Source organism: Penicillium roqueforti (genome assembly GCF_015533775.1).
Source record: "Penicillium roqueforti strain LCP96 04111 chromosome Unknown scaffold_01, whole genome shotgun sequence".
Classification (NCBI taxonomy): domain Eukaryota; kingdom Fungi; phylum Ascomycota; class Eurotiomycetes; order Eurotiales; family Aspergillaceae; genus Penicillium; species Penicillium roqueforti.
Genome location: NW_024067565.1, coordinates 3101819 through 3127277, shown reverse-complemented (window position 1 = coordinate 3127277; position 25459 = coordinate 3101819). Strand labels below are relative to the sequence as shown.

The 25459-nt window shown below is 49.0% G+C and overlaps 9 protein-coding genes across 9 annotated transcripts; 5 read left to right on the top strand and 4 right to left on the bottom strand.

Annotated features, from left to right (window-relative positions):
* Positions 1-30: 30 nt before the first annotated feature.
* Positions 31-1377, bottom strand: LCP9604111_208 (metal-dependent hydrolase family protein; the record flags this gene model as incomplete). The annotated part of the gene is made up of 1 exon (XM_039068523.1): positions 31-1377. One exon carries the CDS (start codon positions 1375-1377, stop codon positions 31-33), a length of 1347 nt encoding a protein of 448 aa, XP_038932756.1.
* A 1107-nt stretch (positions 1378-2484) lies between these two features.
* Positions 2485-4384, top strand: LCP9604111_207 (uncharacterized protein; the record flags this gene model as incomplete). The annotated part of the gene is made up of 8 exons (XM_039068522.1): positions 2485-2637; positions 2698-2722; positions 2784-2964; positions 3018-3042; positions 3094-3233; positions 3299-3656; positions 3720-3959; positions 4028-4384. 8 exons carry the CDS (start codon positions 2485-2487, stop codon positions 4382-4384), a joined length of 1479 nt encoding a protein of 492 aa, XP_038932755.1.
* Positions 4385-4683: 299 nt separating this feature from the next.
* LCP9604111_206 (transcriptional regulator family TF) lies at positions 4684-7060 on the bottom strand (the record flags this gene model as incomplete). Its single annotated transcript, XM_039068521.1, has 6 exons — positions 4684-5461; positions 5534-5701; positions 5755-6350; positions 6414-6502; positions 6560-6792; positions 6846-7060. 6 exons carry the CDS (start codon positions 7058-7060, stop codon positions 4684-4686), a joined length of 2079 nt encoding a protein of 692 aa, XP_038932754.1.
* A 1528-nt stretch (positions 7061-8588) lies between these two features.
* Positions 8589-9514, top strand: LCP9604111_205 (ThiJ/PfpI family protein; the record flags this gene model as incomplete). Its single annotated transcript, XM_039068520.1, has 3 exons — positions 8589-8666; positions 8779-9016; positions 9123-9514. The coding sequence occupies 3 exons, from the start codon at positions 8589-8591 to the stop codon at positions 9512-9514; spliced, it is 708 nt and encodes a 235-aa protein (XP_038932753.1).
* Positions 9515-10113: 599 nt separating this feature from the next.
* Positions 10114-13501, bottom strand: LCP9604111_204 (DUF1708 domain-containing protein; the record flags this gene model as incomplete). Its single annotated transcript, XM_039068519.1, has 6 exons — positions 10114-10193; positions 10245-12586; positions 12638-12866; positions 12919-13012; positions 13074-13231; positions 13312-13501. 6 exons carry the CDS (start codon positions 13499-13501, stop codon positions 10114-10116), a joined length of 3093 nt encoding a protein of 1030 aa, XP_038932752.1.
* Positions 13502-15183: 1682 nt separating this feature from the next.
* On the top strand, positions 15184-17254 carry rlmA (SRF-type transcription factor RlmA; the record flags this gene model as incomplete). Its single annotated transcript, XM_039068518.1, has 3 exons — positions 15184-15239; positions 15299-15455; positions 15509-17254. 3 exons carry the CDS (start codon positions 15184-15186, stop codon positions 17252-17254), a joined length of 1959 nt encoding a protein of 652 aa, XP_038932751.1.
* A 643-nt stretch (positions 17255-17897) lies between these two features.
* On the top strand, positions 17898-18508 carry LCP9604111_201 (GFA family protein; the record flags this gene model as incomplete). The annotated part of the gene is made up of 4 exons (XM_039068516.1): positions 17898-17949; positions 17996-18042; positions 18107-18170; positions 18258-18508. 4 exons carry the CDS (start codon positions 17898-17900, stop codon positions 18506-18508), a joined length of 414 nt encoding a protein of 137 aa, XP_038932749.1.
* Positions 18509-19902: 1394 nt separating this feature from the next.
* Positions 19903-21198, top strand: LCP9604111_200 (putative aminotransferase; the record flags this gene model as incomplete). Its single annotated transcript, XM_039068515.1, has 1 exon — positions 19903-21198. The coding sequence occupies one exon, from the start codon at positions 19903-19905 to the stop codon at positions 21196-21198; it is 1296 nt and encodes a 431-aa protein (XP_038932748.1).
* A 2961-nt stretch (positions 21199-24159) lies between these two features.
* met16 (phosphoadenylyl-sulfate reductase (thioredoxin)) lies at positions 24160-25151 on the bottom strand (the record flags this gene model as incomplete). The annotated part of the gene is made up of 2 exons (XM_039068514.1): positions 24160-24902; positions 24965-25151. 2 exons carry the CDS (start codon positions 25149-25151, stop codon positions 24160-24162), a joined length of 930 nt encoding a protein of 309 aa, XP_038932747.1.
* Between the last annotated feature and the right edge of the window lie 308 nt (positions 25152-25459).

Below are 25459 nucleotides of genomic sequence, written 5' to 3'. Positions count from 1 at the left end.
CCACTGTACATCTTCTCTCCCCTCCACCTCTCACTCGATCTTTGGCAGACGGTTTTCTTCAACGTCCAACACATTCCAACGCGAGCTCACGACTCGGCCTTCCTTGATGGTTGCTAGTAAATGAACGTCCGGTCGATCCAAAACGGTGATATCATCCAAGGGGTTTGCATTCAAGACGAGCAAGTCGGCGGCAAACCCTGGAGCAACCTTGCCCAGGAATTCATTCTGTCGCAGCATCCGCGCAGGAGTCGTGGTAGCGCTTCGAAGGATCTCCAGTGGTGTCTGGACAGTGCTCCGAATGGTAAATTCTTTACTTTGGGCATAATGCAGAGGACCTAAAAGATCCGTGCCAAAGCAAATATCAAGCCCAATCTCATTGGCTAGCTCCAGGGCGAGAAGGCCTTTGTCCAAGACTTCACGGTTTTTGCCCGCAGAAACAGGGGGGAGGAATCCGCTGAACTCGGGAGCGGCCATCGTCGCGTATGTCACCAGGGTGGGGGTAAGAAAGACGCCGTACTCCTTCATCATTTCGGCTGTGGCTTTGTCAATGAGATTGCCATGTTCAATCCCCTTGACTCCCTGTCGGATAGCCTGCTGGATCGCCTCTGGCGTGTACGCATGGCTGGTAACATACGTGCCCGCATTGTTGGCCACTGTGACAATCGCCTTTATCTCATCATTGGATAATTGAAGGTGTTGGATCTCGTCTGTGGCACTAGCAACCCCGCCACCACCCATGATTTTGATGAAGTCCGCGCCCTGCCGCAACTCCTCGCGGGCATACTTCAGGCACTGATCCACTCCATCCACGATACGGCCGACCCCATTCACATGCCCCCCACAGCACTCATTGGGGTCGTGCTGCTGACGACGATCTCCATGGCCTCCTGTTTGGGAGAGGGCATGTCCAGCAATGAACAATCTCGGCCCGGATATGATGCCTTCCTGGATTGATTCTTTTAAGGCAAAAGACGCTCCTCCACAATCTCGGACCGTCGTGAAACCACGGTCCAGCATGGACTTGCAAACACCCGGTTGCCGTAGCATACTCTGGGTACTGCTTACCTCTTTCAGTTCCCGGAGGCTCAAAGAACCAGGTACTGCAGCGATGTGGACATGGCTATCGATCAAGCCCGGGCAGACGTATTTGCCTTTCAGGTCGATTTGCACAGCGTCGGGGTCGACATTGTCGCCAGTCTCTACTCCGGAGGTGTCGACTAATGATACAAGGCCACCGGAGAGTTTGATGGTCGTGTTCTTGATGACTGTTCCAGCGTCAAGGTCAATCAAGTTGGCAGACGTGAAGATGTACGTCCGTTGAGCACCCAGCAGCCAAGGCTTGGCAATACGCTGAAGATCGGGTTTCCGGGCTGTCATGGTGGTTGTGGTAACAAGGAGAAAGACGTAAGCAAGTTATCGATGATCAGGCAAGTTCAAAGATATTGAAGCCTTATTCTTGATTCCAAGGTGGTAATAGGATGAACAAGAAACTTGCAATTTCCACCGCAGTGGGATCAGCTCTTGTATTGTAGACTAAGCATGATCTACCAAATGATAGTTAGTCTAGCTAGACGTATTACAATTGCCGATAGCGTTGTCTTGGCATCGATACTCGCCATCATTTGACGTGCGGGTACACGTACCCGCATGCCAAACCTACTTCGGTGGCAACAGAGACCGGCCCTGCGGGTACAAGTACCCGCAGATCTCACCGGCTAATCACCGGGTGCTTGTAAGGATTAGGTATCTTTTGTATGGCGACACTATACAAAAGGTACATGAGCAACATAGAGGCATCATCTCGATTTTCTCAACTATCAGACCAGCTTCAGGAAATCTAAAGAGATAAAGATATAGCGAAAGCCTGGTTCAAGTTATCTACCACTAATATTGATCCTGAGTATATGATATCAAAGTGTAAAGACACTCGTTAGCAATCACCAGATATAGACATCATGTGGAAAAGTTTATTATTCTCTATACTGGATGTTCCTACTAACATTGATACTAAGTAATCAAGACGCTGTCTACTCTACAACTATATTCCTACATTCTCCCTAATTAGTTCAAGGTTTATAGATATTGAGACTATGTTTATGTACCTTTTGTATGCAGTCGAGATACTAAAGATACCTGCCTCTACAAATGACTATCTGGTGGGGCCCACTATAGATGTGTTGGTGCTTGGCACGATTACAGCCTACCTACCACAGGCTTTATCCTGCCCTATAAACGATTTATTAAATAAAACAAACCAACGAAAGATAACGCCAATGCTCAGTGGCTTGGACTAGATGTCGCGTTTCCATAGAGCCAGAAGTGGATCGCACGCACCTACCCACTACATGCATTCACGGCTGTCGAGAGATAAGCCAAATCCGGGGTAGTTTGTCATATATAAAGGCCGGGGTATTGTTCTCCTTTTCCCCCCAGTGAGATTTCGTACATCGTGCATGTCCATTTCTTATCCAATTCACTCAGATCATGATGAATCAATCGGATACCAAAACCGCAGATATGCAATTGGACGAATCCAATCCGAAGACTGTTATGGAAACAGGCACTTCGGCAATCCACATTGACCCTGCGATTGAGAGACGGGTCAGATGGAAGATTGATTTGGTGGTCTTGCCACTGGTAAGCAATTGTCCTTGTTCGATATCATGGGAATGGGTGCTGATCGTGAGAGGCTTGAAGATGTGCTTGATTTACTTCTCTCAGTGTAAGTTGATTCATGTTTTGGTTCCTCTTGCTTTTGGATACCGCTAATATCCCGCATCTAGACCTTGACAAGCAGAGTCTAAGTTACGCTGGTGTGTTCGGATTGATAGATGACCTACACCTTGTGGGCACACAGTTCGCCTGGCTAGGGTCCATCTTCTACGTTGGGCAGCTGGCGTCGGAATTCCCGGCCATCTACTTGATGAGTCGTCTTCCGCTTGCCAAATTTGTATCCTGTCTTATGTGAGTTTCGAGCAATTTCATCAAGATTATTCGGGAAATCTGACTGAGTATAGTATACTCTGGGGTGGAGTTTGCATGGTAATTTACCCAGTCACCAACATTTTTGAAGGCATACTGATATCAAGATAGTGTCTGGCAGGAGCAACAACCTTCTCATCTTTCATGGGTGTTCGATTCGCCCTTGGATTGGCTGAAGGTGCGGTCTCGCCTGCCTTTGTGACGCTCACCAGTCTCTGGTATAAGAAAAGCGAGCATCCCATGCGCATCGGGTAGGACATCCCTAATAATCCCCAATCTACCTTTTCTCTATCTAACCATCAAATTCTCAAACTAGTCTATGGATCAGCTGCAACGGGCTGGCTCAGGTCATCGGTGCTCTAATGATGTATGGTATCGGTCACAACACGGCATTGGCCATTGCCCAATGGAAAGCGATGTTCATCATCTGTGGAGCTCTCACAGTCTTCTTTGGAATCCTATTCTTCTTCTTGATGCCCGCTGGTCCCGACTCAGCGTGGTTCCTCACCCCCGAAGAGCGACAGGTAGCAACACAACGATTGCGAGCGGAAACCGAAGGAGGAGACCAGACAACTTTCTCTATCTCACAATTGAAAGAGACAGCTATGGATATCAGAGCGTATTTGAGTTTCCTATTTGGGCTTCTCATCACACTACCTTCGCCAGTCATTGCAGTAAGTAGCGTATTCTCTTACAAGAAGACATGTGTGCAATTACTGACTATACCCCGGTGATAGTTCGCTTCCCTTATCATCTACTCTTTGGGCTACACAAATTTCGATACCATGCTATACACTTCACCAGCAGGTGCAGTTCAGATGGTCTTTATTTGGGTCGGAATAGGTCTCTGCTATATTTGGCCGAATCGTCGATGTGCGATCACCATCGGGCTTACAATCATCCCGCTCGTCGGAATCATTCTACTATTCACGCTTCCCTTGTCCTCGGGATGGGGTATGATTGTTGCATCGTGGTTGGTATGTAAATTGGCTCAACCTACACCCTCGTACTTGTACTGAATTTTGCTAATTCTTGTTTTAAAAAGGCCTCCGTCATCTCAAACATCTTAACGGTCATCCTCAGTCTAAACGCTTCCAATATTCGTGGAAATACCAAAAAGGCCATCGTCAACGCTTTGTTCTTCGTTGGCTACGCTATCGGTGCTATAGTTGGACCATTACTCTGGAACACGAAAAATGCACCCCGGTATCGCAGTGGTCTCGTCTTGGCTCTGGTTAGCTGGCTTGTGTTCATTCCGACCGTCGGAGTGTATTGGTTCACGTGTGCTCGTGACAATAAACGTCGGTCTACAATGGGGATGGATATCTTCGAGTACGCGGAGGAGGTCACTGGAAAGGACTTGACAGACAAGGAAGACAAGAATTTCCGGTATAACCTTTGATTTAATGTGATGTGTTGATGCGGTGGGGAATTGTTTATAAGCAGCTTGTCAAAACTTTCTTTGCCCTTTGTGGCTTTTAGGCCTTGTTGCTTTGTTCTTTGTCTCCATGAAGCTATTTACTAGTAGTTAAATCATTATCATATTACCCCACTGCTGTTGATCTCTCTTTTCTTTCGGCCACGCAGACACCTACGTGCATCAAATAGCATTTTGACAAATTTGAAAGAAGCAAAAGGATAATCAAGGAGGACAGAATATTCTGTTGAGATTGAAGTGGAAAAGAAGACGTGGATTTATTTCTAACTGCCGTTCCAATTTTGTACATCACTCGAGTATAGGCTGTCAAGCCCAAGAAGATGTAGCTCTGTAAATGAACAGTCTTCGAGTGCAATCCCTATGTCAGAAAATAGGGCCAGGTTAGGCTCTTCGCCTTCATGCTGGTACATGTCCAATCCTTCGGTAAACGTCTCTTCACGTGGCTCCCCAAGCGGAAGTGGGCCAGTCTCTCCCTCAGGGCGAGATTTCCCATTATCCAAACAGGAAATAGACGCCAAGGCTTTGTTGACCACGTTTTGGAAATTGTGGACATACTTGAGGCTATTTCTGGCCAAATCACTGCCAGTAGCCATATATTGCAGAGCGCCCATTGCGGTCCGGACTGTCGGAAACGAGGACATTCGTGGGTTCAGGATACTATCCAGGAGAACGATGATGGTTGCGGAGCTGCAGGTATGGAAATCAGTGTAAGAGAATAGACTCAGTTGCCCGCGACTTCTGAGCAGATCAATGAGATCGATTATCCGCGCTGCGTGTTCTGCACAAGCGTCTGATAATTCTTGACTGTCGCCCGCTATGTCAAGGTCATCTTTTGTGGGCTCTTTCTTGCTGAGTAAGCGTCGCACTTTGTCGATCAGGGCTGCGCGACCGATATAGATCCAGATCATAGAGTAGTGGAGTTGTAAATGCACGTTCAGTCGTAAACAGTTATCGTCCAATGTGGCTAATTGAGCGGGTAGGTCTGCCTTCCAAGCCAAAAGTTGACTTCGGATATCCTCGGTCGAACCGTGCTTCAAGGATCTATTGAGGGTTAGCATGCCAGCCGGGGATGTTGTCTAGCTTCCTTTATCTAGATTACAATAGGCTTCTCACCTTAAGCAAATCACTTCGTTGAGCAGCAGAGTCAACCTTGTATTTGCCAGTAGTCTCTCGGCTCTATAGGAGCCCGGAACATCCAGGTCAGGCTGTCGATGGGGAAGGAGGCAGTCGATATCTTTGGTTTGAAGCGTCTCGGGATAGCCAAGAGAGAGAGCAACCATTCTGGGATGTTATTAAGAGAAAGATAAGAATAAAGGTGATACAGAAAGCCATACCGTTCAATGCTGTAGGTAGTCCAGAACACACGGTTGTGGAGCTCCGAAAGTGACGGAGATAATGCCGAATTTGTTGATTTTCGATGAAGACCGAGGCTGATTGCGATGCGCAAAGCAAGCCCAAGATATGTGTAACAAGTTTCAGTGCTATGAATCGGCAGTACATACAAGGCGAGTAGTAGACAGCTCAGCAGGCCTTCCAGAGAAGGAGAAGCTATTATCTGCGGCACAAGTTTCTGCGCATGTTGGAAGTACCGCGTCCCTGGGATTCCTGCCTGAACCACAGTCATGGCTTCCAAGGCAATCGAATTGTCAGCATGGTATAGATGAACGAACTGGCTGCCCATGGCGAAGACAGTTAGGGCCAAACAAATGAATTTGAGACTAGGGTAGGTCGGTGATAGGTCACTGTCATATAGTTCAAACAGCTGCTTTCTAAACGAGCTTTCGTCGAAATAGTACCAGTTGGCCTCGGCATAGGAGAAAAATGATGCCATGAGAACTTCGGCCCCGGCTCGAGAGGGGAAATCTTTCAAGATCTGCTGTCTGAGGATGATTTCATTCTCACAATATGATTCGTCTGTGGGATAGAAATTCTGATTGAGAATTAAGTCGGCAACAGTCAGAAGAGCCCGATATGAAGTTTTCATGTAACATACGGTATCCTCTGGAAGATCCAGTCTGTCAGACTGGGAGACTGCAGCAGCAGCACGTGCGAGAAAATGTCTGTGTGACAGTATATCGTCACCTTCAGTGAAGTTGTCAGTCGGAGCAAGTACACATCTGCGGCTGAATCTCGCCCTACCAGGCAGTTGCCCTTCATTTGGGTGACGCTCCACAGACATAGGTCTAGTTCCATGCTGTGGTGGGGGTCTAGTATGCCAAAATGGACTTCTCCGCTTCGAAGAGCGATCTCTAGAGCCTTGGTTCAAGTCTTTGAATATCTCGAAAAGAAAAGATATATGGTGGGACTTGAGACCGACCCCCGGATATGATTTATTGAACCGTGCTACAACATCGTCATCGATGTGAGTTTGACTGTGCGAATTAGATTGCATCAAATGAAGGGAAGTCCGTGTCTCATGGGCTACCTAGATGGTGATTCGGCTGGGCTGTCCTCCCTCGTCTCAAAAATGCAAGTCACACTGCTTTTCCTGCAATTCCAGCATCCCTCGGGCGACTGCAGTGTGCATCGACGCTTACGTAGGCGGCATTGGGTGCAGGCTTTGACAATGCGTTTGCGTTGATCTAAAGGTACTTTAGGGCGGTCGCGTTTGGAGCTGATTTTCCGTGGTGATTCGGACATTTTTGATATGTCACCTTATGCATTGTCGTACAAAATGGAGTTTAGTCTTCCCCGGAGTTTGGCTGACCCTATCAATCACGTGATCCGTCTTTATCTTATCTCTACCAATCGGCTTAGCTTCCGTAATCGGTATCTAATACATCCTGGATAACTAGTTATACATGTATCATTACATAATTATACATTTTTTACATATCCCCATTCATGATGTTTCATTGGTCCATAGCTCTGTTAGCCCCACTATCCGCACCTACAGCATAGGATGACAGGGTATCAGATGTTATATAATGAACTGCATACGGGTTTCTTGTATCACAATCTGACAAAAACCACAGCACTGCGTGGCAGCGTGCGGTACCTATGCTCTTATATTCATATATCCTTTACTGTAGCACCTTTCTACCTTAGCGTGAGGAGCACGCGCGCTGGGAGAATAGGAGTATAAGAATAATCACGTCCCCATAGATCCCTTACTCTTTCTTCTATCGCCCCGCCTATATAAGCAGTGTGACCAGCACGAAGTACATAATATATGTTACAAGCCAGTTCGATTCAGAAGAATGAGTGTATTTTTCTCAAGTTACAAAGTATAGAGAGAGAAAGGAAAGGAAAACTATCTACGAGTTACTTTAACCGGGGTTTGTACGAGCTGTAATGACGGAAGCTCGCTTAGATTCACTTCCAATCGAGGTAGGAGCAGTTCTATCAGAAACGGAAGGTACAGCTGGCGCAGGCACGTCCGGCACGTACGTAGGAGGTCAGATCGTCACAATATGGCCGATGTGTTCAACCATGAACTCAAGCCCGATGTCCAACTGTGGTATATATATAAGTTTGGTCGCAATATGAACCAAAAGGAAGCCTTCAGATAACTCAGTCACCAGTTTCACACCAAGGCCGGGAAAAGATGAAGACCGAGAAGGGTCTCAAAAATATCGAGGAAGAAAAGAAGCGCTAGTCTGCGAGCATCCTGGACAGCAACCAGAACATCAGCATGAACACCGCTGCGCGTAAGAATCGCTAGGCTGTGCTCGCCTGGGCTGATGCTTTCTTTTTCTTTTTTTTTTCAATATCCAAATACCAAATTTACGATATCTAGTAACTACCTAGGTACAGCGTATGTACCTTACCTTAGGGCTCATGTCTATGCGTTTATGCTGTGCGACTAGATAAACCGAGCCTATACCATAGTGACTCCTAATATATCAGTTCTTTGAATGGACATCAGGAGACTTGAGCATGTGAGCTATGACATCATCATATAATTGACATCGGGAGCTGCACATCTTCTGCAGTGGAGAGCTTCTTCTAACAAATCTCATTGGCTCATGTAACAATTTATTGACCTTTGTGGAGTCAATGACGGGATAGTGATACATACATAATGTACATTGTACAGTGATGCTGATCATATAGAAAGACCCAGAGCCACCCTTCGCCCTCAGTCCGACTTGAAAATGAAAATATTGAACACAATCAACTTGTCCCTACTATTTCATTTATACGACCAATCAACAACTCACCCAAAATGACACCCAAAGTCCTCGTCGTCCTCACCTCAGAAGACAAGCTCGGCACCACCGGCAAGCCAAACGGCTGGTTTCTAGTATGCAACACCAATTCCAGCTTCAATTAAATTAAATACATACATGTTCCATTCCATCTTACCAATAAACCAATCCTACAATGAACCCTTTACTAACCATACCATCCCAAAGTCCGAGTTCGCCCATCCCTACGAAGTCCTCCGCGACAAGGTCTCCCTAACGGTCGCCTCACCAAAAGGCGGCGAAGCACCCCTAAGCCCAGCCTCGATAAAGATGTGCGAGTCAGACCCGATATCGCAGAAGTTCCTGAAAGAACAAAAAGCTCTCTGGACGAACACGGAAAAGCTAGCCGATGTACTTCCGCGCGCCGGCGAGTTCGATGCCATTTTCTACGTCGGCGGTCATGGACGTGAGTTACCCATACCCATACCTCTACTCCCTCCTTCTTCAGCTCCTAGCTATACTTGTATCATCCCATCGATACAAATAACATCCTCTAACGATATACACATCAGCAATGTTCGACCTAACCGAAAACCCCACCTCGCTCGCTCTAATCCAGGCCTTCGCTGCAGCCAATAAGCCCGTTGCCGCCGTCTGCCACGGCCCCTGCGTCCTGCTAAATGCCACAGCGCCCTCCGGCGTGCCGCTTATCTCTGGCGTTGGCGTGACTGGGTTCTCGAATAACGAGGAGGATGCGGTGGGTCTGTCGTCTGCTATGCCGTTTATGCTGGAGACGGAGCTGGGCCGGGTTACTGGTGGGAAGTATGTGAAAGCTGCGAAGCCTTGGGAGGAGATGATTGTTATTGGGAAGGCGGCTGGGACGGGGTCGACGATTATTACGGGGCAGAATCCGGCGTCGGCGACGGGGGTTGGGAAGGCGATTCTGAAGGCTTTGGGGTTGTAGTTCGGGTTTAGGATTAGTATCTAGTATATGATTAAGATTGAGATCAGTAGCAGGTCTATATTGTATGTTATTTCCCATTAGTGAATTAGTCTGGTTTGATTGTATGCTTGGAATAAGTAAGAGTTCCATATTACATTGATAGTACTTCAACTTAAAGGCACAAAGCGATTCATATTGGCAGCGAACCAGAATCAATAGCAGTAGCGAAAGGGGAATAGAGCAAGTGACAGACAAAAAAGCAGCCCAAATTCGATAGGTGGGGAAAAGAAATAAGCCAAGGCAGGAGGATATTTGTCCACTCGAATCAAATATTGACGGAGAAGAGGCAAGAAATCAAAGAAAAAATAAACAGATGTCGCAACCAAATAAAGAATCCATCAATCGTATCGCAGTATTCGTCAGTCTGCTCATCTCCAGGATATGGAAATGGTGACCTTGGTCGGTCATCAGACCGCGCTCAAAGCAAACACGACCAATGTCTGGTCGGGAGAAGGGTATACGATTAACAAAAGATACATCCTGGATCATACTGAATAGAGAGCCAGGGGGAAATGGCAGGGATAATAAACAAAAGAAAACAGGTCCGGGAACGTCGCAGGCTAGCGCTTTTGACCATCCTCCGCGTTGCCGGTCAACTCAGCAACTCGGGCCTTGATGCGGGCGACACGGGCCTCGATGGCTGTGAAAGAACTGTTAGTGTGTGGTCAGTATTGGGGATGAAGTTACTAACTCTCTTCTCCACTGGTATCTCCCTCGTCAGTGCGCTCGGACTGGCTAGTCCGGGTGTTGGCCTCGGTATCGTGGTCGTGCACCTGTTCCTCTTGGGCAGCAGTCCGCTGAGCAGCAGCCTCACGGATCGCCTTCCAGCGATCATGTGTAGCTTCAGGTGACTCGGGCGAACTGGCGACCTCATGGCGAACACCATTGCCGTTGGACGGGCTCTGGGGAACCTCGGACTTTTGAGCTACAGGTGTGATGGGAGAATCTCCGGGGACGAAAGCAGGCTGGTCAGCCAGGGGGCCCTGGTCAAACTTGGAGAACTCCTGATCGGCTGCTTTAAGTTCGTGGGTAGCAACGCGCGAGAGAGCATCATACTCAATGGCGCGTCTGGTCTTCGGCGGCTCACCGTTCTGTTCCAGAGAAGCGGAGGCTTGAGCCGGGCTTGAGGGGTTTGCCACTGGTTCCTTGGCGGTCGGTTGAACACGCTGAGGCGAGGGCTTTTGCAATTTAGCCACGGACGCGGTACTCGGGAGAGGCTTCTTTTTCATGGGACCGGACTCCTGAGCTGCTTTCGCCTTGGCCTCGAGGGCCGCACGAGTAGCTGCCACAGTGGAAATTTCCTTGGAATTAGCGGTCTTCACGAGAGGCTGTTGCTGTTCGGGCTTCTTTTTGGCACTAAACATGCTCTTAAAGCCGGAATTGCCAGTCTTCTTCTTCAGCTTCTTGCCCCCCTCGTCCACAGATTCCCGACGCTCAGTAGGTTGTTCAACAACGGCAGGCTTTGCGACGGGCTTCTTCTCTTCGGGAGTAGCGACATTAACAGCTTTAGTTGGCGCCTCCCTAGGAGAAGGGGGAAGAGGAGTGGACACAGCAGCTGCTGCTGCTTCTTTGGGAAGTGGTGGGGGAACACTCTTTGAGGTGCTGGTTGGAAGAGGTGCCAATGGCGCGGTAGACTTCTCCTCGGTGTCCTTCGAAATCGGCTCGGGTTTGTCCTCGGGTTTGTCCTCGGGTTCTTCACCAGTGCCAGCGCGGTTGTCATTGAGATATGCTGCCCTGAAGGCACCCTTATCGTAATTCTTAGTCCACTTCATGGCCTGGGAGGCCTCGCTCACAATGGCAGGCTGAAGGGTCATGATGGAGTTGGTCTTGGAGTAACGGTTATCGTTAGGGATTGCACGGTTCTCTTTCGCCTCCGCTTCTTGCTCGCGGTGCTTCTTTTGCAGAGCGGCCGCAGCTTCCTGGATCCGCTTGTGCTGATCCGGTCCGATGCTAGTCTTGCTTTGCGTTCCCTGATTGTTGGGTCGCTTGTATGAGTCTTCAATAGAAGGCACCTTCTTCGCCAACGACTTGCGGCGATTGAGCTTTCCCCTGCGGCTGCCAAAGCTGAAGAATCGCTTCTTTTCGACAATCTGAGCACCGGCCTCAGGCTCTGGAGCAGCACCCTTGATCTGCTCTTCGAGGATCAGCCATTTGGTATCCCGGATTTTGGTCTCCAGGAGAGCGCATCGACCAAACACAGCCTTGCGTGCGGACGGCTCATCGCCAGATAAACTGCTGATCCAAACCCACCAGAACGAATCGTCCATGTCTAGGGAGGTGATACTCGCCAACTCCGCAGGCTCGAGAGCCGGCTCGATATCCAAGGAGCGCTTGTGCGACTGAGAACTCATGCCACGCGCAGAGGCAAGGGGGGGCAGGAACTTGTCAGGGGTCAGGAGCAGAGGGCCCACGTGGTCCTTCAATTTGTTTTCATCCGGGAATCCGGATGACATGAAGTCTGCCCACGACGGGGTGGTCGGACGGCCAAAGTCCCCAGTTCCAGATTGAGGAACGGAGCTCAAGCCCGCTGCAGATCCACCCCTTGCAGTCGCCGGCGAAGCAGTCTCGTTGGCTTCGTCCTCCGGGTCAGAGTCAATCGAACCACCGAACCCAATATCCTCGAAGCGAGACCAAGATGCATCCCGTAAACTGGTTGACTGCTTGGCACTCGAGACGCTGGATTGATTCGTAGATGAGATACATCTAAGAACACGGAGACACTCGTCGGTCAATGCATCGACTGGGTCTTCGTAGTTGGCAAATTCCTGCAGGTGCCAGTCGTCGTCGCGGTATTCAAAGTTCTTTGCGCGTCGCAACAAGGAGAATGGGGTCGGGGAGACATTCTCCACAATCATAATCACCTTTGTAGTCGTAACTTGCAACAATGTCGGGGTTTCGGGAGGATATTCAGTCGCTTCAACGAGTGATTGGAGAGAAATTGGCAGCGATGAGATGCCGCTCACGCCGCGAGGGACATCGGGAGACAACGAACGAAGGTAGGCGAAGAACAAGTGACTGGTAGCATCGGCAGCACTAGAGATTGTTAGAATACCATCCGAAACATCGGATTAATGAAGTCCATACACAGCCCAGTTCTTATAGGCGGCCTCGAAGCCATTGCCTGTATCGACATGCTCAAACGCCCACCAGCCAGCGTATCGGGAAAGCTTGCGACCTCCCAAGCCATTGGATTTTCCATGGGCCGCAATGGCAGCCAAAAGATCGAAGAAGTCCAGAATAATACTGGTGCGTGCATCGGAGTCGCCGCCGATCGGAATGAAAGTTGAGAAAGCGTCGCGGGCCATATCCGAATCTAATGTTGCATCAGCGCGTATGTTCCCCGCATTCCAAAGAATATCGCATACCATTTTCGCCCATCTTGAAGGTTTCGTACGCCTCCCAAGTGACAACACCGCCAGGGAGTCTGCTCCAGCACCATTTCATCACACCGCAAAGGACCTATTCATAGGAATGAGATTAGCGACCCCCTGATAATCCCTGGGAAAACATTATCCCTCACCATCGGCTCCGTGAGCCGGAGCTCCTGCGACAAATCATTTCCGTTCACGGGCGATCCCTTTTCGAAAGACTGATTAAAGTAATTGCGAATGAACGTGCGAGCTGCGCTGGGGTCGGAGCTAGGACGGAACGGTAGGAGGAGGAATGGCGTGTGAAGAGCTGCAGCGACGAATGATCAGCAATCCGACGCACCATGCCATGTCCGTATCTCACGGTCGAGTTGGAAATCCACCACTTACCTCGGGCCTTGAGCTCATGCACGCACCCTCGTACCAGGTCTTGGACCTCTTCTGGGGCGACCTCTGTCCGCTGCCACGCATCGGTCCATTTAGGCTTCGCAGGGCCCGTGTTGAGCGCCGCGGTAGGTTTAGCCTGCTTCTTCGTCGCAGTGGAGTCCTTGCCCCGAAACACCCGAGAAAGGAAGGACATGTCGGATGGTCGGCCACTGGCAATTGAATTTGCGCGTCAGAAAACGGACTGTGGGGAGAGATTAAGGGTCCGCTTTTTTGGGACTTCTGTTAATCGACAACAGATTAGTAGAGATTTCAAAAGACCACAATGCAGATAACCGACACGGCAATTCGACCGAGCGAATAGTTAAAACGTCTAGGCGTGTCCGGGATGTCCTGCAGCCCCGGTAACAGCAGGACAAAGTAAAAGAATCCCTCGTTTAGGATCTTATTTGTCTGTGCTTCTCAGAGTGGAAACCGCGCAAGAGACCTCAAGAAAAGAAAAAGGAGAGGAAAGGAAAAGAGCGGAAGAAAGCAAAGTGTTGGGAGAGAAGGGAAAAAAAAAAACGAAGCGATTCACAAGCTCAGGGGTAAATCAGAAACCAAACTACCAAACTAAACTTACCCGCGAGTCTCGACTGCGTTAGATGCCCAGCTGCCACACAAAGAAGATTTTCGATTTAAATTTTGGGAATCTTGAAGGATAAAAAGAAATGATACAATGATTATCTGTTTGATCTGGGTTTCGGGGATCCAAGGTTGTGTATGGCTATTGACATGTTCTATTGGAGGACGGTCATTAGACGTGTCGATATGTCTTCAGCGTATATCTGCCCAATATGTCATGGACCAATCAGTGGGGGATGTAGGGACATACTTGACATATACTCCTACATATACTTCTACATATACATATGTAACCTTGAATGTTTACTTTGACGTTTACTTGAGAATAAGATCTGGCTCTCTTTATATATTGTAGGGAGATAGGGTTGGCGATATCACGGGGACATAAATAAGCTATGCTACGGGGTAAATAACCTATGGAGATAGCCTGAAAATGTAAATATGATATTCTGTAGATCATTATTCCACTACTATGTCATTATATATCTGTTGTATATATTGAGCTTGAGCTTCCCCGGGTTGACATCATAGCATAGACGGTAGACCCATCCAAGCTGAGAGCGAAGAATACTATCACAGCAACTTGTCTTGCCAATAGGATCCCAAGGACAAGACTCCACTGTCACAAGCCACAGGGACAGCACTAACTACAACGAGTTACCGTGTGCTCAGTCGACAATGACTCGACATATTCGCGCTGCGACTGCCAAAAGATAAATATAGAACCCGGCGCCTAAGGCCCTGATGAGTCAGCCAGGAAATCTTCTCGGGCTCCCTCTCCCTCGATTCTATCTTTAGAATCAACCTTTCCTGCATCGTCAATCATCCTTTCTCCGCAGCTTCCATCATTTACTTCGTGTTTGTCTTTTTATTTGTTCCTTTGTTTCCTACCCTTCCGTCTCCTCGGGTTCAACTTCTTTTTGAACTTCGGGGGGGTGTTTTCAAGTCGCGTCCATACCCCCTCTTCCAGTATCTACAGGGTTTCTTACATGGAAAACAAACTGGTTTCTGGTTTCAGATCCCTTTGTTGACTAGCCACACCGTTCTTCGGATCTTCTCATTCGGAAGAAACCGAGATTCTTCACGTACACATCCACCCCGTGCGGCACCGGCTAGAATCGCCATCGCGTCGATTCTGTATCTTGGGTAATTAAATATAGTCGCGAGGTATCTCGCAAGTCGCCCCGCGGCTGCTTGTACCTTCATTCTCAATCTTGCTACCGGTGCGCAATTGGTGCACCCTAGCCATCCATCATGGGTCGCAGGAAGATTGAGATCAAGGCCATCAAAGATGACCGCAACCGCTCAGTGTAAGTTAATCATCCCAGTCAGCCGTTCCAGTCGCTGATCAAAGCTTCTTCGGCTATAGCACGTTCCTAAAACGAAAGGGGGGTCTGTTCAAGAAGGCTCATGAGCTTGCTGTCCTTTGCTCCGTCGACGTAGCTGTCATTATATTTGGCCACAACAAGAAATTATACGAGTACTCATCATGCGACATGCACGAGGCTCTTGGTCGCTATCAATATGTGGGTAGATGTCTCTTCGATTCATCCCGACAATCTCTAACTAATCGTCATAGTTCGGTCCTCCCCACGAGCATAAAGGTCCGGAAGATTTCGCGGGTAAGCGAGATGACGATGACGAGGAATATGAGGCCTCGCCGGCTCCCGACGAGATCCAAGCAGTTCAGAACCACCCCGCTATTCCCCCTCACCTCCAAAACCAGCCCGCCTTCCAGCACATGAACCATGCACCCTCCGCGTCACCCCCGATCCATCATGCCATGACCCGTCATGGCACCCCGCAACCGCAAGGCACTTCCCGTCCCTCTTCAAGAAATCATATCCGTCGAGTCAGTTCAAATCTAGGCCCCCAGCAACATGGGACACCTCCCCCGCCAGCACCCCCTGGCCCCCAAAATGGCGGGTTCACGTACATGCCCAATCCGTCCATGTACAACCCGAATGTTCATGTAATGAACCAACAACCTCGACCGGGACAGTTTGCGCACTACGGCCACCCACCGGGACAACACCAAGGGACGCCTCCTATGCACCCGCATGGTTTACCGCCACAGCAAATGCCGCCACAGCACCAGGGCCAACACCAGAGCCAACAGCACCAAGCACAGCACCAGGCACAACAGCATCAGGCACAACAACAGGCACAACAACAGGCACAGCACCAGGCGCAGCAGCAGGCTCAACATCAGGCGCAACAGCAGGCGCAGCAACAGGCACAGCAGCAGGCACAGCAGCAGGCACAGCAGCAGGCACAGCACCAGAGCCAACAGCATCAGGCCCAACAGCATTTCCAACAGCACGGCCATGCAGGAATGCCTCCGGGGCCCCACCAGCATATGCAAGCATATATGCCGGAACATGGGAGAAATTCGATGCCTCCAGGGTTCGCGCCTGATGGTCACCAAGAACGGCCTGCCTCGGAGCATCCCCAAGATGATTCTTCGGGAGCAATGAAACCAGAGCACAGCCAGTCGCCACCTCAAATGAAGTCGTTATCAAAATCACGGAGTATCTTCACCCCTATTGATGATCGAGATTCTGTGCTCGCCCGCCACTTTGGAGCTGGAGCGGGGTCATATGAGTCTCACAATAACCACTCTCTCAAGGTCGACCCACAAGCTTCCCTTGGTACCAAGTCAATGCCTGTCAGATCTGCCACGGAAACTCCTCGTGCAGGGCCAGTTGCTTCAACGCAAAGAATTAAACCACCATCCCGAACTAACAGTGGACCGTTGCCATCAAAACGACCACAGTTGAAAGTGCAGATTCCCAGCGAAACCTCCGATGGTGGCAGTGCCACGGCCGACTCGTCACGCGATTCCGCTGGGAATAGAACCTCCACGCCTGTGAAAGGAAGTGCCGAAAATGGACCCCCGGGCGTGGTCTTACCCCCTCCGTCGCCATCCGCTGGTGCAATACTGAGTGCGGGAGCCCAGGGGCCTCCAAATCCGTTCGCGCGCCCGCCTCCTCCTGTTTCAACCTCGCGAAACGACTCTTACAGCAGCAGCAGCGGAAACCCGAACAATGGGAATAACTCGAATAATATCGAAACGCCCATATCCGCCTTGCCGAGTCGCTTTGTATCCGATGCACTCCTCCCGTCGCCTTCCAGCTTCTTCCCCGAATGGGGCTTTGGCCGGTCAGGCCCAGATTCCAACATGCTGCCCAGTCCCCTCACCTTCCCGACTCCGGCAGTACAAAGCGGTCCCGGCTTCTCTCGAGAAGACGAACAAGATAAGAAGAGAAAATCCCCAGACGATGGATCCGCAGGGGAAGGTGCATATAAAAAGCCGAGAACCTGATGAAACTTGGCTCTCCTTGGGGAGTTGTTCCCATACTGTAAAGTGCTGGCATTTTGACCAAGAGACTGTCCTTGTGGACATACAATCTCACTTTCTCAATACCCCATAACACCTTTTGCCCCGGGGGCATTTGAATGTCTTCGTTTCTAGTTCGATCAAGCTTGCAGTTATGTATCCTCTCTATACCCCGGTTTTGTCATTCCTTCATTTCTCGCCATTTTCCTTCTGTCTTATCCCTTTTCAGTGATGTTTCTCGCGTGGATCTAAAGTGATATACACCATTGCTGTCTTGTCTCATCTTTACCTTCATTTATTTCTTATCTTCTGATTTTTTAATCTTGCGTTTTAGTAGAGACCTGGTGTCGAGTCCCTTTTGACTGCTTTTGACTCTTGGATGATGTATATAAAGCAGGTTCTTGTTTCTAGGAATGATGCCAATCTTTTTCTGCCTGCCTATATCGATTCCTGCCTTTCTAGACTATTAAGCAGTAAACCGACCATTTACCTGATTGAGGGTTAAACCCGCGATCGGAGAAGACCCCAGAAGGACTCCGAGTATTAAAGCCGCCACCAACCCCGCTTTTTGCACTTCGATTCCACCAAGGTGTTTCGTCACGCATACTAAGTATATCCTGCATCCAACATGACTTTAACTGGAAGCTGCATGTGCGGCAGTATTGCTTACACCGTTGAAGGTATATCAATTGATCGAAACCACATCCAAAGCTAACAACATCCTAGCCGACACGTATGTGTCCGCCCTGTGCCACTGCACCGACTGCCAGAAGGTGAAACCCAAGACTTATACATATATGCCGATGGGCGTTGACCATAACATCTAATACCAAATAGTGGTCTGGCGGTGCATTTACCTCCAACGCAGTGGTTCCCCGCGCCAGCTTCAAAGTGACAAAGGGTAACTACATCTACACCTCGCACCGCGATCACAATCACACCCACAATCCGCTTGTCAGTTGCTGACTCCACATTTCTTTCTGCATAGGTACCCCCAATTCCTACGATGGGATCGGAACCAGTGGAAAGATCAACAAGCACTTTTTCTGCCCAACCTGCGGCTCGAGTCTCTACACAGAACTAGAGATCATGCCCGATATGACTTGCATCAAGGCTGGGACCCTAGACGGTGGAGAGGCTAATTTTAAGGGAAAGGTTGACGTCGAGTTCTATGTCAAGGATCGTCCGGCTTATCTCGTTGCTGTTGAGGGCGCTAAGCAGGAGCAATTGCTTGGTTGAGTGGTCTTGATTATAGTTAGCATTTGACATTGAAAGCTAAGTAAATTGATAAGAATTGGTTTGTATTCGAGAAGAATCAATTCAAACTTTTGAGACTGTATAAAAGTCCCCAATGTTTTTTCCACCGTCTGGTATCCCGAGGGCCATTTAAACCCCCAAATTCCTAATTCTATCATCTTCATCATCGTCCACTTTGGTTCCTGATCCCAAACCGACCATGCCCCTCCATATCACTCTACGAGGTCGTTCCACCGCACGTCGCTTCCCAGAGCGAGCCACAGTCCACCTGACCATATAATCAACAGGCGAGTCAGAAGCAACGGTCTCGAAGGAAGTCACCAAGACCTTCAACGGCCTGAAAGAAACAATATTGATAAATCCCACGTGTGCGCCACCGTCAAGACCAACCCTATATTCCTTGACTTCGACGAGCTGCGCATGTTTGTTGATGAGCTGGATTGCTATTCCAACGCTAGATTGAACAATATCAGCTGGTACCTCACCGATGCTACCAGGCGTGAGATCGGTGTCAAGTCGTGCAAGGAGGCTGTGTGCGATGCTGTCACGAAGGTAAATCAGTATGCGAGAGCTGTTCCCTGTGGGCATGTTACACCTATGCATATCGTGAATATTAGGGAAATTGAATCTGAGCCCTTGGATCCTTCGGTGTATCCGCAGATGCCTGCCTACCGTCACTCCAGTGGCGTGAATTTGACGCCTCAGTATGTCGTGCTCAACTGTGCTGTGGAGGTTACTTTAAAATTTTGAAGACGTGTGATACATACTTCTGATTGAGCAATACTCCTTGGGTTTCGAGGGGTTTGCTGTACGGGGGCTAGAGCGTCGTGCTGGGCAATCAATGCTAACAGATAGAATGGGCTTGAATTCTGTGTTGTCTGCGCTTGATTAGGAATTTGAGATGCATATTTCAATCTTAATATCAGCGTCAATTGTCGTCTTTCTCGAAATATTCATGGACTGTAGTTCGGTGTTCGGCTTTTGATGTGGGGATGATGATATCTTCACGTCGAAGCTTGGCATTTGACGTCAAGAAAGGCAAAAACTATTGGACCTCGGGAATGGGTTTGATAAGGTTGTTCTAGAAAATTAAACTAGAGTATTCATGCCTTCCTGTTGTGAAGATCAATATAGAAGGCTGAAATGCCCTAGATGATATCTTTACCTGTCACCGCCCACGCCCTTCGGATATGACAGTTCATATCTCTGTCCGCATGGAGATAACCCAGACTTGCCATTTGCGGCAGCCGTTAGTAACCGATATCTAAGGACCTGCCTCGCGACCAATTTCTTCCAACTCATTCTCTTCACTCACTCATTTGGCCTCGTACTTCCTCGTACTTCATCTCTGTGAAAACTCTTTCGCGACCTCTAAAATGGCCCAATCGGTTCTCTCCCGTCGGGCACAAGATGTCGTCGATGCCGGATCCGATAACCCCATGTGGGACGTGATGAAGGACGCGTGGGACGCGTCAACAAACCCCAACGGTTATGTCAACGTGGGCGTAGCCGAAAACACACTAATGCACGACGAGCTCCTCAAATTCATCAACAAGAAGCTCGAGCTGCCAGCCAAGTACCTCACCTACAACGATGGCGGATCTGGCTCTTCCAGATTGAAGGCAGCCATCGCCGCATTCTTGGACCGCCATCTGAAGCCAGTCAAGCCACTCGAGCCGAGCCACGTCATAGCCACCAACGGTGTCTCGTCTGCGGTCGAGCATGTTGCATGGTCATTCGCAGATCCCGGCGAGGGCATCCTTCTAGGAAGACCGTACTACGGCATGTTCATCCCCGACATCTCACTGCGTTCGCGTAGTCCCGTGGTTCCTGTCAGTTTCGGAGAACACGACCCTCTCAGCATCGAAAGCGTGGATAAGTATGAAGAAGCATTGCTGGAGTTTCACCGAACAACTGGTAAGAAAGTCAAGGCTTTGATGCTTGCGCATCCGCACAACCCGCTTGGACGCTGCTATCCCAAAGAAGTGCTCGTCAAGCTGATGCGGCTCTGTCAGAAATACCAGATCCATTTCGTCAGCGATGAAATCTATGCGCTTTCGGTCTTTGAGAATACCGTCGACAAATATCCACCACCTGTCAAATTCGAATCCGCCCTTTCCATCGATCTGACTGGCATTATCGACCCCCGTTTGGTTCATGTCCTCTGGGGTATGAGCAAAGATTTTGGCGCGAACGGTATCCGACTCGGTGTCATCATTTCCCAGGCCAACCGTGATTTCCATATGGCGATGACGGGCCCATCGCTCTATTCTTTTGCTTCTGGGATCACGGATCACCTGACTTCTCTTCTGCTTGAAGACTTCGATTTCACCGACCGGTATATTCAACAAAATCAGAAGCTGCTGTCGGAATCCTATGCGTACACAGCGAACTACCTGAAAGACCACGGAATTGAATATGCGACAGGATGCAATGCTGCGTTCTTCGTCTGGATGAACCTGGGAAAGAGATACCGCGAGCTTCACCCGGAAACTGAGTGCGAGAACGTTGGCGAACAAGTTATGCAGCACCTTTTGCAAAAGAAGGTCTTTTTGGCCAGCGGTTTTCTTTTTGGATCTGAGAAGGATGGGTGGTTTCGACTTGTGTTTACACAGGGCCATGAATTTTTGACCTTGGCTTTGGAAAGGATAGTCGCAGCACTTGAGGGATAGAACAGTCTGTCTCATGTCGTCTCCACGAAACAGCCATGCATCAGTTTGATTTGGCTTGTTAATTCGCGTGCTAGATCAAGCCACGGCATCTTTCTTAGTTAGCATCTCCATAATCTCTGTGTGGCCTTGTTTGATCGCATCGAGCGCCGTGCCATCAAGTTGCCCTTTCATCGTGGCGTCGGCCCTATGATAGCAATGCAACGAATTTCTGATAACCTTGCTGATCTTTCAACAGTCTTTCGATACTGAGTCACTTCTCATATCCTCTTTGATTATTTTGAAGATAACATATAGCTATAAGTAGGTGCAGTTTTCCATGTTTTTGAGGCGTTTGAGATCTCAGGCTGATCCTCAGAGGTGAAATTGCTCGGAGACGAAGCCGTCATTGTTTCTTCTCTCGGGGCTTTCAACAGTTTCACAAAACCTTCGATAAACTCCTGATTAAGACATATATTCTAGGGGCGATAGTAGAGATGAGAAGACGGAGTAGGTGGCTTACACTCAACAAACACGTCCTAAAGCTAACCTCATATTCGGACCCAATGATTGGCCTAGGACTAGCGCCTGACACGTACCCCTGTCAAGATTGGGGACATCACTCGAATGTAAGTTGTAACCACATTGGGATAAGCAAATTTCAAGACATCTCCGTAGCCTTTCTGTGATGATAATTTTGATTCATCTCATCCGGTACAGTCATGTGTTTTCAATTCACTCCGCCGTTCCCTATAATGTAACCTAGGCCTAAACTCATTACCCCGATTAGAAATAGTGATTACTAGGATAAGAAGCCAGTATTAAGTTTAAAGCTTATAAGCTCAATCTTCGAAACCATAACTGGTTTAACGATAAATGTTCTCTAGCCTATTTGCTGATATTTGCCGTAAGAGAGCGAATAGGGCCATTCCCTTTCCCCCACGTTGCTTTCATGGATAAGACATGCCTCTAAATACCGCCTAACCGACTAGAGGTAATCCCTGCACAAAGTCGACGTGTCGGTTCGTTTGAGAGAGTCGCTGACCCGGCAAATCTTCTTTCGTTGTCGCCGTCGTCGTTTGCGATTGTCATTCCGCTGAAGTCGTACACTATCTCATCCATCGCAGTCGCTGAGGAAGCGACAGCGTCGAAGTTTGCTTGTCTAGTTCTCTCCGTCGGTTTTCCCCTTACTTTTTGGGTTTTGTTCTCGTGGAATTGTGGAGACCACCATATCCAACATCGGAAGATGGATGAAGGAAATATCCAGTGAAGATGGGTGAATGGGGAAGAAGAAAATATGGAGAGGGTCTTCTATATGGTTAACGGCGTCTGGAGTGGGTCTTCGTAAGTGAGAGTAATGTGAGAGAAGTCGAAGAATGGTTCAATATGCTACATGCAGTTGTAGCCATAGTATCACGAAAGCCTTTAGCAACTGAGATAAGCTCTTGTCAAATAAACTATAATCATCAAGCTCTGAGATGTCCAGACCGGCGGAGCTGCGAACAGTTAGGGGCCGTTTCAATGGACCAGTTTTTGGATTAGTTTCGGGACCAGTTTTTGAAGCAGTTGTTAACGATGAAGTATACTGATAAGAAGCTGGGATTTCTGATAGCCCTGCGGGGATTGCAGCGTGAAGATAGCATAGCCGAAAGAGGGAAGAAAAGTATGAATTAAGGCATTTCGTCCCCGGGATGCCAAGCTTTTCCACCCGTAGATCATCCAAGGCTAATTGAACGTAATAAGGAAAACTCAAAACATCCCTTCCTTTCCCCATAAATCATCACAACAATGGAAAGTACTACCGCCTCACAATTATAGAGTTTCAATGCCCTCCAGCGCCCGGAGCGGGATGCATCCGGCAGACGCAACCACTACCATTTCCCCGTAAAGGCTCTCCCCGGCGTCCCAGGCGAAGCCGTATTCTTCCGACTTCGCGAATCCATACAACAACCACGACGATTGCGAGGGCCGATCCAGAATCTCCCCTCTCTCACCAGACGAGCAGGCTAAAATTATCGTCCCTTTGCTACTAGAGGCATTCGTCAACATGTTCGACGAGCAGGGCATAATCCCCCCAGATGGGCAGCAATATGGAACCATTCGCGCCGTTTACTTAGAGCACCACTGACGAGAGCCTTGCGCAGGCTGTGTCCCGTAGATGTCGGGTAATTGGCGTCAGATCTGATCTGTGTGAGGTTGCTGTCACTACCGCGGAAGAGCTTCGCAGTGCCGAGGCGAGCTTTGGTGGATGCAATGGCCTTGTATGATCTCCCGGATGATGGTGTCGATATGTTGAGATGAGCTGTCTGGATTGTGGTTTTACATAAGCCCCTGCATCCGTGTTCGAGGTGCGTGCAAGTCTCGTATTGCGCGAGGGAGTGTCAAGCCGCGAACTCTGAGGCTCATGGCCGAGAATGCGTGCTATTGATTGGTTTTCGAAACTCCTCACCCTTTTTTTCTCTTAATATGTCTTTACGATATTCGCCCGATGTCACAGGCTTTGATGGTGAAGGCCATAGTTTCTACTTTATCTCATCATGTCAATCTTCTAGATATTTGAAAGATAAATAACTCTTCGAAATTAAGATTTGAGTCTCTTGTGTGGATCAGAAATGATACCGTGATGCAGGGTAAACTAGGGTTGGCACCGCACGTGACCGCCACACAAATCAAAGATCCAAGGATTTTGAGGCTATTACAAGATTACATGTAACTATTTAGATGGAGAGTAAAGATTAATATGAAATATTCATTTTTTATTTCTGTCATCATATGAATATCATTATCATGTCTCAAAAACAATTCCCATAGTGGGCCCGAGAACTAAACTCAACTCCCTGTGCAGGGAGGATGTAAATGCAAAGAGTACTTTTGTACCGCCTCTGGGGAAAAATAAAGCCGCTTAAAGAACAGGGAGAAAAAAAACGGAAGAGGTATCACGTAGAACGCCGAAGGGTATGCAGCCGAAGGATTCAAAAGGACAGATCAAACAGGAGTCAACTGGGTGTGCAAAGCCTGCGAGAGAGCCTCCTCTTGACGCTTGCGCTCCATCTCCATCAAGTACTGGGCGTACTTGGACCGAGGGTTGTGGATACCACACTCAGTCTTCTGCTGTCCCTTCCAGCGACCAGCGCGCTCGTCCTCTCCATCGGCAACGGGCTGGGTGGAGTGCCAGTCACCAATGCTCTTGTAACCACGGTCAAGGAGCTCGTTGTAGGGCACATCGTTCTCCTGCACGTACTGCTTGACCTGAGCAAAGGACCAGTTGGCCATTGGGTTGATCTTGATGAGGCCGGCCTCGTCGACTTCGATGATGTCGAGGTCACCACGCTTGCCGCCTTGGCTGCGACGGCGACCAGTGAGAACGGCGTGGACATTCATCTCACGGTAGGCACGTTGAGCAGGCTCAACCTTGGCGACCCAGTCGTAGAGTTGGTCGTCGACTTCCCAGAGCTTGGCACCGTACTTGGCTTCGAATTCGGCAGTAGTGTCGACGCCAGCGGGCTTGTAGATGTGCACATTGTTGTTGGGGTACTTGCGACGCACACGGTCGACCAGGGCCATGGTTTCATCGAAGTGATAAAGAGTGTCGAGGAAGATGAGATCAACCATCTGGGGACGAGGCACCTCCAGCTTCGACAACATGTCCAAGGTGACGAGACCTGTGAGACCAAAGGCAGTGGTCTGGAAGAGATGAGGAAGTGAGGTAATGCACCATCTCAAGATCTCTGTAAGGAGGAGTCAGATGAAGGGTCTTCAGAAAGAGGGGTCAATGGATATCAGTACGAACCTTGGGGCTCGAGGAACTGCAACTGGCGGTTGAGGAACTGAAGATGGGGCTTGGTGAAGACAATCTCGGGGACATAGTCCTCGCTAGAACCTGAACCAGCACTGACATAACCAGACTCAGTCATGTTATCATGGTTGTCAATGCCCTCCATCTCAGAGGAGTAGTTGGTGGGCATCTTAGCGGGCATAATGTAAGATGGGGTGGCACTGTGATGACGTTGGTAGTGAATGGATGGTTGAAAATAGAATTGAATGTGCGGAGAGGTAGGAGAGTAAGAAGAACAAAGTCACAGATGACAATGAGAGACGAGAATATAAGAACAGCAGGGGCAATCACATCATCCGGAGATCCGTCCCTAACATAGTCTTCATCGGATATTCTTCATTTCAAACCTCCATGGATGCCATTGGCCAATGGACAGAGTGGGGACTGAAAAGACCCCAAGCACGCCATCGCCATCGATTGCGTGCTCGAATATTTTGATCTCACCGCCTT